The sequence below is a fragment of the Musa acuminata genome, chromosome BXJ3-10 (assembly GCF_036884655.1).
Source record: "Musa acuminata AAA Group cultivar baxijiao chromosome BXJ3-10, Cavendish_Baxijiao_AAA, whole genome shotgun sequence".
Lineage (NCBI taxonomy): Eukaryota > Viridiplantae > Streptophyta > Magnoliopsida > Zingiberales > Musaceae > Musa > Musa acuminata.
Window position 1 is genome coordinate 17740001 of NC_088358.1, and position 12396 is coordinate 17752396.

The window sequence follows — 12396 nt, forward strand, 5'->3', positions numbered from 1 at the left end:
AATTTGAATTCGCACGGTCAAGCACTAAAATTTGCAGGCCCAGAACCCATATGATGAATCCATCCATTATTGAGCCTAATTAAGCCCATTAAATAGACAAACATGGGCCGACTATAACTACTCTGCTTCGACCTATATAAGGAAGAGGGAATCGTGTCGAAACTGTACGGGTTTCTGGTTCCGCCGACCATCGCCGTTGCCACTCCGCCTTGCGCCTTAAGCCTCTCTCTCTCTCTCTTGCTTGTGTGAGATGTAGCGTTTCTTACTTCTCTACGATCGACTTAGATGGGTTTGTTTCGGATTCGCGGATTGGAGATGCGTCTCAAGCCCTTTCTTTCGACCTCCACCCACCTCCTTAATCAGTCCCGGTCCTTGCAAACCTTACCCTCCTACGGCCACAACCGCGGCGTCTCCTACATAGCTTCCCTCGTCTTTCGTTGCCGCGCCACTGCTGGCTGCGCTCGCTCGCCCAGGCTCTTCTTCTCGGTCTCTTCGCATCAAGAACTCGAGTGGCGCGAGGAGCAGCGGCAGCCCTTGTCATCATTCATCAAGGACGACCGCCAGGACCGCTTCCGGCTCCAGCAGGATAAGCCAGGCCGATTCGTCCCCGTCAGAGCCTTCTTCTTGTCCACCAGGTCATTAATGTATCTGCTTGTGCTGCTTTGATTTCATTATTTGCTGTGAAAGAGTTATTTCCTGATGAATGGATGCTTGGGGCTGCAATTGCAGCATTGATTTGAGAAGCTTGCAGTTCCAGAATTCGTTTGACATCATCCCCCCTGCCTCTCGTGCCACCAACTATGTCATTCTTAGGTTCTATGATGTCAAGAGTGACCCGCATGTAAGTTCGATTTCTCGTATTTCCCAGTAATTAATCTTCACGTCGTTGTCATGTAGGCCAAGACATGCTTATACATGATACCTTCGATTTGATCATTTTGTTTTGTTAACCTTTTTATTTGTCTATGACTTTTACGTTTAACTCGCTATCCTGAAATATGCAATTTATTTGACTCTCATACTCGTTCGTTTACTGACCCGTGGACCAGAGGTTGATGCTCATATATACACTCATATACATTCCTATACTTGGTACTTTGTGAATGCATATACAACTTCATGTTTATATCTTATATTTGAAACCTCTATTTGTCATTGAGTTTATTTGTCTTGCTGGTAAATTAAGTAGCTTTATTTTAATTAAAGAATACATAACAAACTGCATTAGCTTCCATTCTCCAGTATTGCTATGTAAGTGCTTTGTTGGCTGAGTGCTGCATTATGTCTTGTCTATGCAAAGGTCACAGTTTTAGCTCATCAGTGATACTGGAAGCCTTGCATAGCTCCATGATCTTTAGTGAATCTAGTATTGTCTTTAAGTTATGTTTGGGTTCTTCTGTAGTTGAACTTGTTCTGGATAGTCACCTTGTGTACTGTTGATATATTTTGTTTCTGTTGTCGTATGCTTTTCTGTTTTGCATTTTGTCCAAAGCTATATGACTTCGATGTAGTTCATGGGTTTGCTAATGTTGTTTGTCTACTTATTGAAACCACACGATATTTCAGGTTATGGAGCTTGATTTTGCGAATGAGAGTAATTGTCATTATATGGTAGTTTTTCAATATGGTTCTGTTGTGTTGTTTAATGTTTCTGAACATGAAGCTGATGGTTATTTGAAGATTGTGGAAAAACATGCATCAGGTTTGCTGCCAGAGATGAGGAAGGATGGTATGCATGCAAGATCTCTTCAATTTTTTTAAAATCATTTCTGTGAAAGAATTCAGTATTAAAATCATAATTGGCACTGGGGATCACTTATGCATAACGAGAGACCCATCTATGTATCTCTGTGATTTCATTAGCTGCAACTTTCATTGTTTCGTTAGTTGTAACCATATATGTTTTTCCTGCTTAATAAATACTCTCTGTGATTTTTGTTTTCTCTTTACTCTCATTAATTATCTTAGAAAAATAATAGTTCATGAGGTTGATTTTCCTGGTGTAAAGCAAACTGATTTTTTCAGAATACTTTCTGATAAACCTTGACTAGAGTTAGTAGAATAACGGTTTTTAAAATTCTGAATATCATCTTCTTGGCGTATGTACCAAAGGTTTTTTCTTCTGTAATCTTTTTTTGGGTTATAAAATTCTAATAAATACGAGATAACTAAGATACTTGTTAATATTTCAGGCACTTCCATATCTCCATTGAGATGTATAAAGTTCTCTGTATCCTTGTCTCAATCAGGATGCCTCCTGGTATCAAATATCTTCATGAAATTTAATCTTATTTTATAATCATAAATAAGGTTGCAAGAAATTTTCATTATATAATTTGTGAAAAATCTCCTATGTTTTTCTTTAAGTTGTATAGTAATTATCATCTTTTATCTATCTAATATTATGTAGTACTATCTGTACCATCTTAAGCAAACCTATATATGCTGATTATGACTTATTTAAGTTCCTGATTTACAACAAAAACTATGAATACTTGCTATTATGTAGCTATATACTGACATCCTTTTTAGCCACTTGTTATTTAATTTTGTATTTTGCATAGTATCACCATACATTCTAGCCAATCTTTACAACATTTTGCTTTTCTAACTATAGGTTTTTTGAAGTTGTTGCTCTTTCACGAGTTCTCCCTTGATGGTGCACCACTAATATGGTTGATTAGGGACCATGTGAACTAATGTTAGAATAAAAAATCATGAGTGGTTGATTAGGGACCATGCCTTAATATTAGAATTGTAGCAAGAACCTGGATTAGGAGGATAAAGGACCCAAACCATCCTAGTATTTCTAGTCTAGCAATCTGAATCTCTCTAAGAACTTAATAAGAAGCCATTATCATGGTAAGTATTGAAATTGTGTACTCAGAGATGGAATGCGGCATGTAGACATTTTCAAACATTATTAGGAAAGTGCATACAATGTTGGACTTTTTGCCTTGTAGTATATATATTTTGAAACTCCCATTGTAATATTTCTTTAACTTTATGTAAATCCAATAAAATATAGAGTACCATGCATAAGAAAAGGGTAAAGCTTTACAGATCTGAGCAGCGTTGCAGAAACTTACTCATTTGGGTTTATGATGTTTGGAACTTCATAATGGTACATTATAAGTGAAATCCACTTAAGGTACAAATATAAGCAATTGTTTGAAGCTTATATGCCAGTTGTATCATGGAAGGATGACATGTCATGAATTTTTTTATTGCTTTGGATTTATGTCGTGCTACAAACTTTTACTATTATCAATGTTGAGTCTTTGGTTTGGATCTGTTAGTGATTGTGAATTGGGCTTGTCAAGTTAATGAGTTGGTTCACTCATTGGGATGGATTATGATAATTGGTTTTTGATTACGGATCCAAGTAAGAAAGGATTTCTCGTGGATGGGACTGGAGATATGTTACAACAGCGCACATCCTTAGAGTTCGAATATGGACTATGGGTTAGTTCTTAGCTTTGATGACGATGTCAAATATTAAGTGGGAGATTGTAACACCCCATTTAAGTCTTATATTTGAAGTGGAAGGATGAATGTAATTCTATATAGGTATAAACATTTTTGATCATTTGGTTTTAGACCTATTAGTTAATGAGTAAAATTTCCATTGGTCCAAGTTGTAACACGGTCAAAAGAGCTATCATGGTTTCTATTCCAACTGCATTTGAGCTGCATAATATTGGTCAGCATGATTAGTTTGAAATTAAATATGGTATTAGAACATTACAATTTGTAGATAACAGAAACTTTTGACTTGAACTACACGTTGAAGAGGATAATAATAGTCATTAGGCAATAACTGAAATGATAAAGAAATATGCATCTGCTACTGCATCCTGAGATGGGACAACCTGTATATATGAACTGATATGCAGTTCTATTTTCTTTTGATAACCCTTTCTTTTCCAATTGAGTCATTCCAAATTTTGATTTGACTAAAGTTCATTTATGCTTTTCTATAAGTTTGTCAAGGGTTCTTGTTAGGCTTAGTGTTACCTGACCTAACTATTTTAGCAGCATAAAACACTTTTTCACTTGTTCAGCTGAACTAACTGATTAGATGTCTTTGATTCATAGACCACAAATAGCTATTTCTTATGCCCAAGGATTCATGCTGGCTATCCTGTTGTGCATGTCATGCCCATGCTTAACTTGTGCCTGCTTTCATATATGGGCAGTGCCAACATATCACATGCAGCTAATGAGTATGTGTAATATTGTTAATCTTTGCTTGTGCCTGGATTGTTAACTTGATTAATTTTACATTGATAGTCTCTATATAAGTTATTTTTCTTTAGTCTTTTCTTAACTGCTAGTGGTTTCACTTATTGTGATACAGACTATGTGGTAGTTGAAATACCAACCTTGAAGACCTGGATGCAAGGTGGGCTTGACTACATTATGCTTAAGAATTTGAGCATAGATGGTATTCGCATCATTGGAAGTGTTCTTGGTCAAAGCATTGCTTTAGATTACTATATTGGGCAAGTATGTCACTGATTGCTCCCTAAAATGTGAATTGTATCATTATTGTGCATTAAAGGAAAACATCATATCTACGTTGGCATTGTTAGGTTGATGGAATGGTTGCAGAATTCACAGATATCAATCATGAAATGAAGAAAATTGGTACTTTTACTGTAAAGAAGGAAAAACTTTTTCAGTTAGTGGGGAAAGCAAATTCTAATTTGGCGGATGTTATTCTTAAACTTGGGCTTTTTGAGAGGTACGGTATTCTGTTACCAGCACATTTTGGGCATTGATATGGATAGAATAACATGTAATATTACTAATATTAAAAAGCAAGATTGGTAGTAAAATTGCATAGTTTAACTTCAAAAATTTTACACGTTAAACTTAAATTGGTGACAGAAGTTTCCTTTTGCCCAGTGCAATAGTTCCTCTTATCTACATTCTGGTTAACAAAAAATATTTCATGGTTCAATTTTCTTGGTCATTGTCATTAATTTTAGAATTGCAGTATTAAATTATTTTCCTGGTAAGTTATTGTTGGTAACTTCTATTTGTGACAGAATATATCACACCAAGAATATTATGTTTAAAGCATTCTTCAATTGTTTTATTGTAGTCAAGATTCTCTGCATATTTTTTCAATAAACTGTCATCATATGGTAATTACCATTAATTCAATGAATCCAAATACTGTTAGTTACCATTAACATACTGGATCTAAGTACTGCAGGATTTTGAATGGTGGAAGTTTTCTGTATTTGAAGCTTGAATCACTTGTCATGCTTTAAAACAATGGATTACATTTTACCTTTTTGGTTGTCCATGTTAAAATACATTGATTATTACATCTAGATCCGCAGAATATATGTATTCTTTGCGAATTTCTTCACCTCTCGATGGATGTGTGACGTCTTGCATTGTCAAAATGAACCATACTTTCACATGAAACATTATATGCCGGTATCCCATAGTGAGCTTGATCAAAATCAATAAATAAAAACTACCATTGGCTCTTTTTTCTTTTTTGTTGCTAGTTCTTTTAAATTCATCATCTCCTTGTTTGAATAAGATAGTGGTAAATCTATTCAGTAATAAAATATTAAAATAATCATGGAATCGACCTCTAAAACTGTATATGTTGACCCTCCTCAAATCCCATAAATAATTGTTCTTTGAGATATGAGAGAATCTTTCTGTTGGCTCTGCCATCAGTTGTGTATCAGAATGTCTTGTATATGTTGATTTGTAAATGTGTTTATGACCATTTGCCCACAACTATGACCATAATCATGATTTTAATCTCAGTAGATAGCTTATCTTTTTACAGAAAACATCTTTCCATAACAATATATTGTTAAAATCTTCCAGATTCCTTGTTAAAAATTTGATTTGAACGAGTAGATGAGCTCCTCTATCCATTTTCTTGGTTGACCTGCATGGATTTAGCACCTCATTGATCATTGTTTCACATATCCAAAGCCATAGATGAGCTGTTAGCGCTGCACTGATTGGTGAAGGATAGTACAAGAGTGACTTTGTACATGCCAAATGCAGCCCCTAGCTAATGTAACACATGTATTACACACAAACTTGTGTAAATTTTCCTTGATCAAATCTCTTTTAACCAGTTCTCTTGCCTTTACAGGCCAACTGCCGGATCTGTTAACTAACATTACTCAAATAGTCAAATAGTGCTTCCAACTTTCCAGCTCTATCACCTAATTTTACTGCATATTTTTCTTGTCAAAATATGGGAAATTCTAGAAGATCAATATATATATATATATATATATATATATATATATATATATTCAGTTAAAGAGATTTATTAGTTTGGAGTACAATTTCAGCCGTGAATCAGAGCTGTCTAACCAATAGTTGCTCAAGTATTTGGACTCATGATTCTTGTCTGGGAACTAGCTCTATTATGGTTGATCTCATGATCTTATAACATATCTTTTCCAAGCTTTAAGTGACATTGAGTTAAATAGATAACTGGAAAAGTGTAAGCTTTGTAGAACTTATAATTGATAGATATAAGCCTTTGCTTGGAACATCTAACCCATTGTCTTTGGGAGGAGAGAGTTTTATAGCCTCTTCACTTGTTTGGGCTGCATAAGCTAAGCATATTTGTATATGGAATAGTTCTTCAACATTATCCATTGTTTGCTATGAAGTGAATGTAAAATTATTTTACTGTAGTTGTTAAATCTTAAAATTGATTTCCATGTTCAATTTTCATTTTTTAAGATGATCATATTTGCGAAGGTGCATCATTTTTGTGCTTTAAAACACTTGGCTTCCTTCAGGTCAGACATTGCATGGAAGAGTGCTAAATATGCACAGATATGGGAGTATCTACGGGATGAATATGAGCTGACACAAAGATTTGGGAGCCTTGACTATAAGTTGAAGTTTGTCGAGGTAAACCTTGAATCTTTTCTGCTTTTGTGTTTTTTTTCTTCCTGAGGTTTCATCCCTTAGTCGAAAGGCTAATAAAATGTGCATTTCACTTGGTTTCTGCTATGCTTTTTGCAGCACAACATACACACCTTCCAGGATATTCTTCAGAATCGGAAATCAGTATTTATGGAGTGTCTAATAATTGTTTTGATTGCTTTGGAGATTCTCATCTCACTTTATAGTGTATATACTCATTGAAGTTAGGGAAGTAAGTCTGGAGTTGAACTTCCAGAAAGTCGATCAGCAAAAAAAAAAAAAAAAAACTCCAATTTTGATGGTTAGATTTATTTATTAGAACTTCTTTCAGCTAAGCACTTCAAGAAGGTCCATTTTGATGTTATTGATCCCTTTTCTATAGTTTGTAGTGGCATCGTTTTTAATAAGATACAGTGTTTTAGCATGAAACTCGCTTTTTGCAAATGATTTCTCATTCTCGTGGCTCTCTTTGCAGTATCTGAGGCCTTCTGTTCTTGATAGCCATTCAGAATCTGCAGAATTATATGGCTGGTAGGTTATGAGATTCATAGTTTCTTTTTCATTTCTGTAATTATTGGCCCGAGATGACTTGGATTCATTGAGGGACAGTTCAGCTCAGCAATCTCCTCCCCATTTGAACCTGGACGCAGCCAGGCCCTGAATTAATTTGGGTTGCGGGTTAGTTTTCCTTTCAGAGCCGTTGGGGAGTGGAGCTAGAGTTATGCGCTGTTCCAATGCAAAGTGGTCACGCCTGATGGCCCCACACGTTTTGTCGCTCGCAGTCCCCACCCCCCCCCACCCCGAATAAACCGACATCGGCTTTGCCAGTCGAACATTTCGGTAAGCTTCGCTGACGTAGTCACGCTCTCCTCGAGACGGGCGTCCACCCGTTTTGGGGGCGGCATCGCACGCGCCTCTCGCCGCTGGAGACACGAAACGAATCCCCAACCCGTCCGATCCGTGGCTTCCCTGATCCCTTGCTTCCAACCGACGCAAAGGCGGAAGCCTGCGACGTATGAGCCACGAGGAGGCGGTCGCAAAGCAGTTCACGAATCTGACGGTCGGCCTCCGCTCCATCATCTCAGTCGGATGATTCGACGACACGTGATGGAGCGAGTCGGCGGAGGCACGGAAAGCGAAACGCTCTGCTGCCGCACCACCCACCGCCACCGCCCGTTGTTTGTTCCCCCGCCCCGGTCCCCGGTTTACTGATGTGACCGACACGTCCGGAGTTTGACCGGCCCACGTAGCAAACACCAGTCGCGATTTGTGAGGCTGGGTGGGGCCCGGCCGGTGGTTCACCGCAGATTGGCTGAGGCGGCTTCCGCTGGGTGCAAGTGCAGCACTGGCGTGTCGACTTCGCTTACGGAAAAGTAATCATTTATTCTCCCCCTCCCTCCGTTTCTCTTGCATCCGTAGCTTCTTCTTCCACCGCTATTTAGCCGAGGGATGGAATGCCGTTCATTCTTCCCATGCTTTGCTTGTGTGTGATATGCTTCTCTCCTCAGGTAGCTCTCCTTGCACAAGAACATCTGCATGAGATTATGGAGATCTCCAACGCACATCACCAGGTAATTAATGATGGACGAATAGTAGCTCACACTTCTCTCTTTCTTTCTCTGCGAACATTCTCTACCTTTCCCTTTCCTTCTCTTGGCTTCTTCCAGCTCCTGCTTGGAGTGTTGGTTGTCGGTGATACCAGTTCTTCTCCGATCACTTCATTCTATTCAACCGGAGAAACGTCATGGGAGTCGGTAGTTTCATGTCCTTTCATTTTGAAGCTCTTCCTCTTTGTCCGGGATGATAGCATGTCTCCTTCGCTCCTGCAATTGCTTTGAGTTGTAGTTGAGAGGCTCTCTCTGCCTTGGTCTACTCTTGCGAGTCGTGATTAATAGAAATGTGGTGGGGAGATAGCTCAGGAGACATAAGAACACGAGGTGGAAGGAAATAATCTGCAACGTTTTCTAGTTGTTGCGGCTGTCGTTTGACAAAAGGAAGAGAAATGAAGTGATTTTGAGTTTTAGCAATATATATGATCTCGGTAAAACAATTAGTCTTCACCTACCTACATTTATCCCCCATATTGAGGTTAGTAAATGATGGAAAGTGTGGCACCTAATTAACCTTTGTGATGATGGATCTTTCTTGCTCTAAATTTACCTAATAATCGAGAAGGTTACTTCATGTATGTCTTCCTTCATCGATAATTCCCTCATTTATGGCATTCATCTAGTTTTTCTTCTCGAAATGCAAGTAGCAGATTGTTCTGACTCATATGCCTTTGATCATGCACGGTGGAGGTTCTCGTCATTCGTGGTCTTTTTGAGAGCATTTATAGGCCGCTCTGTCTCTGTAAACGTTAATTCGTGGGTTGGATCTCCTGCAGGCGGCCATGGCTAGCCTTCCACTTGAAGGAACTCTAACTGGGTGCCAAAATCTACAGAGGCAGCAGCAGCAGCAGGAGAGGAAGGTTAGGCCACAACCAGAACAATCCCTCAAGTGCCCCAGATGCGAGTCCACCAACACCAAGTTCTGCTACTACAACAACTACAGCCTTTCCCAGCCAAGGCACTTCTGCAAGGGCTGCAGGAGATACTGGACCAAAGGTGGCTCTCTAAGGAACGTCCCTGTTGGAGGTGGCTGCAGGAAGAACAAGAAGTCTTCTTCCAAGAGGCCACAGCACCAGTCCTTCACCACCATCTCTAACCCATCACTCCTTGCTTATGATCCCAATGGCCTCAGCCTGGCCCTGGCAAGCCTCCAGAAACAACACCACGACCCAGGGCGTTCGCTGGACGACCACGAAACCTTCCTTCTCGGAAACCCTATTCTTGATGATCCTACAGCACCTCCTGCAGGGTTCCTTGACATGATGAGGACTGGGTTTCTTGATGGCACCACTGATTACTCGAGCTCCTTCCACAACCTCTACTGTGGATATGGTGGCAATGGCAGTACTGACGTAGAGGTGGGTTTGCCCTTTGGTGGAGGACTGGGTGGCGCAACCACAACAACTGCTACGACTGTGACCACTACCAGCCAGCTCTCCTGCAGGGACTTGGATGGAGAGGAGGACAAGATGTTGGTGGGTCTCCAATGGCAGGTGGGAGGAGACTGCAACATGGCTTTGGACTCTACCAGAGATCACTGCAGCTGGAATGGTACTGTTGGTTCAAACTGGCACAGTCTCATCAACAGCTCCCTCATGTAGACAGGTGAAACCATCCAGGCATACATAAGATCAGATGTCAAGTGCTTCTCTGGTTATCGTCAATCTTCTTTCTTTTGCATGCGTTTCGTTACTTCCTTTACACTGTTTGCTAGCCCTGAGTGTCGAGTGGATAAGTATTGTGTACTTAACGGAGGGAAATAGAGGATGGATGGATAATAAGTTCTTCTCTTGCAGTCTTAATCCGGCGAGGATGAATCGATCACCTCCACACTGTGAAGCAAAGAGAGGGAGAGGAGGCATGGGATGATAAGAATGCTGGAGGAGAGGTAGGTTTTCGGTGAAGTGACTTGGAATCTTGCGGCGGTCGACGCCATCATATGAGAGTGTGCTGGGGTGGGATTCCCAATGCATGGCCGCAACCCTACCGTCATGGGAAGCGAATAATAGGAGTGCGTGGACCACCTCATGCACCCATGCACGCCATGGCACCCCAAATTGCGAGCATCTTTGTACAGACAGTGCGTGTCATGATCATTGCACAGCTGATCACGTAACCCTGGAAAATCTAATCACTATTTTTTCTATAAAAGGTAAAATATATGTTTTCATGACCTATTAGTTTGATTAATGAATCAAAATATTTTTTTTAATTAATTAATTAATTAATAATAATAATAATAATAATAATAATAATAAACTCATTTGATCTTATAAATTAATTTAATTATTTATATGATATGATTATTTTACTCAAGATGAATTATGATTTGACGGGTGTTAGAGTCTCTAAATATATGTCATTCTTTCACATGCTCATGGATATATTGAGCCGGTTAGACTTATTTTAATGTTTCAAGGTTCTATCAATCAAACTGTAATATATATATATATATATATATATATATATCTCGTTTTCCGGTGAATGTCCAACCAGTACAGTCAAGCTAGATAGGATTCCTATCCTAAGACGAAAAGAAAACAAAACAAAAGTTGATGCTTAGGGTTTCTCCACCATCATTTCGAGGAATGTTGCACCACCACCCCCTCAAAGCTCCATGGATGCAATGCTAGCTATGTCTACGAACGCATAACCACAAAGCACATGCTATCCACAGACCACTTTTTTCCTCCACCGTGCAATCTTTGTCACCTACTGTCGAGTTTGGCCAGACAGAATAATGCAGCGTAAAGAGCTGCATTGCATGATGGCTTCCATGCCACTGAAGGAGGTACTACCTCTGCACGAAGCATAATTGACATGACGTCATAGATCATGCACCATCTACCTGTCCATCTCAATTGTTCTCCTGTCTCGTTGCTGGCTAAGACATCGAATCAACGTACTGTACACTCGGATGCAGCTCTTAAAGCCGTCGATCAGCATGATGGAGATGCCAATGTTATTGTACCACCATCCTTTTGACTAGTAATAAGCTAGTTATAGAACCTTGTTGAGACATGGGTAATACATGGCTGCACAGTCGATAGATCTAGTGTTAAGATTCATATGTGTGCGCACGCGTGCGCACATAGAGGACATGTCTTTGTCTCAAGATAAATGTTTTTAGAGTCTTCCCTCTGTTTTACAGGGGAAGTAATGAGATCTCTATAGTTGAATATTACTTATAATGTCATGATAAAATGATAAGTTGAAAATGTTAGTTTTGTTTTTGTTGTAGAACTTCAAGGAGAAAAGGAGGGAGAAAGATGATAGAAGGAACGATGGAGAAAGACGGTAGAATGAACAAGGAGAACTTTCAATCTGTAGTGCTTTGGATTCACCCAAGAGTACATATTTATATTAGTCAAGAGGATAAAGTATCAGTTTTTTAAACAAAGAAGAAATCAATCATAACTCAATAAATCTCTTTATCCTCATTTATTTATAATTCTTATCTTTTATTGAATCTAATTCTAACTATTTAAATTAATTTATCATACCCTCTTAATTCAAAAATAATTATGACTTAGAAGTTATTTTTTTTTAATTTCTTTGCTAAAGCTTTTATAAAGATTTCGACAAGCTGATCTTCTAATAGTCTATTTAATTTTTTTTTTTATTAACCAGTTCACAAATATAGTGATGTCAAACTTTGATATGTTTGATATGTCTGTGGAAAATATGATTCTTCATCATTGCAATAGTATACTTGTTATCGTAGTAATTTTTGTTGATTCATCTTGTTTTCTTTAGAGATATATTAGAATTCTTGGAAGTCATATGAAATCACGTTTTGAAAGAGTAACACATTCTTATTTTTTTATTGTCCATGAAATCATACCCGAGCTAA

At 38.7% G+C, this 12396-nt stretch overlaps 2 protein-coding genes across 7 annotated transcripts; both read left to right on the forward strand.

The window, feature by feature from the left end:
• The first annotated feature begins 164 nt into the window (after window positions 1-164).
• On the forward strand, window positions 165-7351 carry LOC135651095 (protein RETARDED ROOT GROWTH-LIKE-like). 2 transcript variants are annotated; one of them, XM_065170889.1, is made up of 8 exons: window positions 165-635; window positions 730-841; window positions 1567-1611; window positions 1681-1729; window positions 4361-4509; window positions 4596-4747; window positions 6804-6918; window positions 7033-7351. In XM_065170889.1, the coding sequence occupies exons 1-8, from the start codon at window positions 286-288 to the stop codon at window positions 7153-7155; spliced, it is 1095 nt and encodes a 364-aa protein (XP_065026961.1). In that variant the 5' UTR covers window positions 165-285; the 3' UTR covers window positions 7156-7351. The 2 variants fall into 2 exon arrangements, with proteins under 2 accessions (XP_065026961.1, XP_065026960.1); XM_065170888.1 differs by having other exon boundaries at window positions 1567-1729; window positions 7033-7350.
• Window positions 7352-7794: 443 nt separating this feature from the next.
• On the forward strand, window positions 7795-10668 carry LOC135583456 (dof zinc finger protein DOF3.1-like). Of its 5 annotated transcripts, none has more exons than XM_065171424.1 (4): window positions 7795-8306; window positions 8442-8504; window positions 8601-8687; window positions 9320-10219. In XM_065171424.1, the coding sequence occupies exons 2-4, from the start codon at window positions 8478-8480 to the stop codon at window positions 10142-10144; spliced, it is 939 nt and encodes a 312-aa protein (XP_065027496.1). In that variant the 5' UTR covers window positions 7795-8306; window positions 8442-8477; the 3' UTR covers window positions 10145-10219. The 5 variants fall into 5 exon arrangements, with proteins under 5 accessions (XP_065027496.1, XP_065027497.1, XP_065027495.1 ...); XM_065171421.1 differs by lacking the exon at window positions 7795-8306 and adding an exon at window positions 10340-10668 and having other exon boundaries at window positions 8357-8504; window positions 9320-10148; XM_065171425.1 differs by lacking the exon at window positions 8601-8687.
• The last annotated feature ends 1728 nt before the right edge of the window (window positions 10669-12396 follow it).

Coding starts and splice junctions, on each gene's coding strand:
- LOC135651095 (XM_065170888.1), top strand. CDS start 286: ATGGGTTTGTTTCGGATTCGCGGATTGGAGATGCGTCTCAAGCCCTTT. Junction 842..1,566: donor ATGTCAAGAGTGACCCGCAT/GTAAGTTCGATT, acceptor ACGATATTTCAG/GTTATGGAGCTTGATTTTGC. Junction 6,919..7,032: donor ATAAGTTGAAGTTTGTCGAG/GTAAACCTTGAA, acceptor TGCTTTTTGCAG/CACAACATACACACCTTCCA.
- LOC135583456 (XM_065171421.1), top strand. CDS start 8,388: ATGCCGTTCATTCTTCCCATGCTTTGCTTGTGTGTGATATGCTTCTCT. Junction 8,505..8,600: donor TCTCCAACGCACATCACCAG/GTAATTAATGAT, acceptor GGCTTCTTCCAG/CTCCTGCTTGGAGTGTTGGT. Junction 8,688..9,319: donor GAGAAACGTCATGGGAGTCG/GTAGTTTCATGT, acceptor GATCTCCTGCAG/GCGGCCATGGCTAGCCTTCC.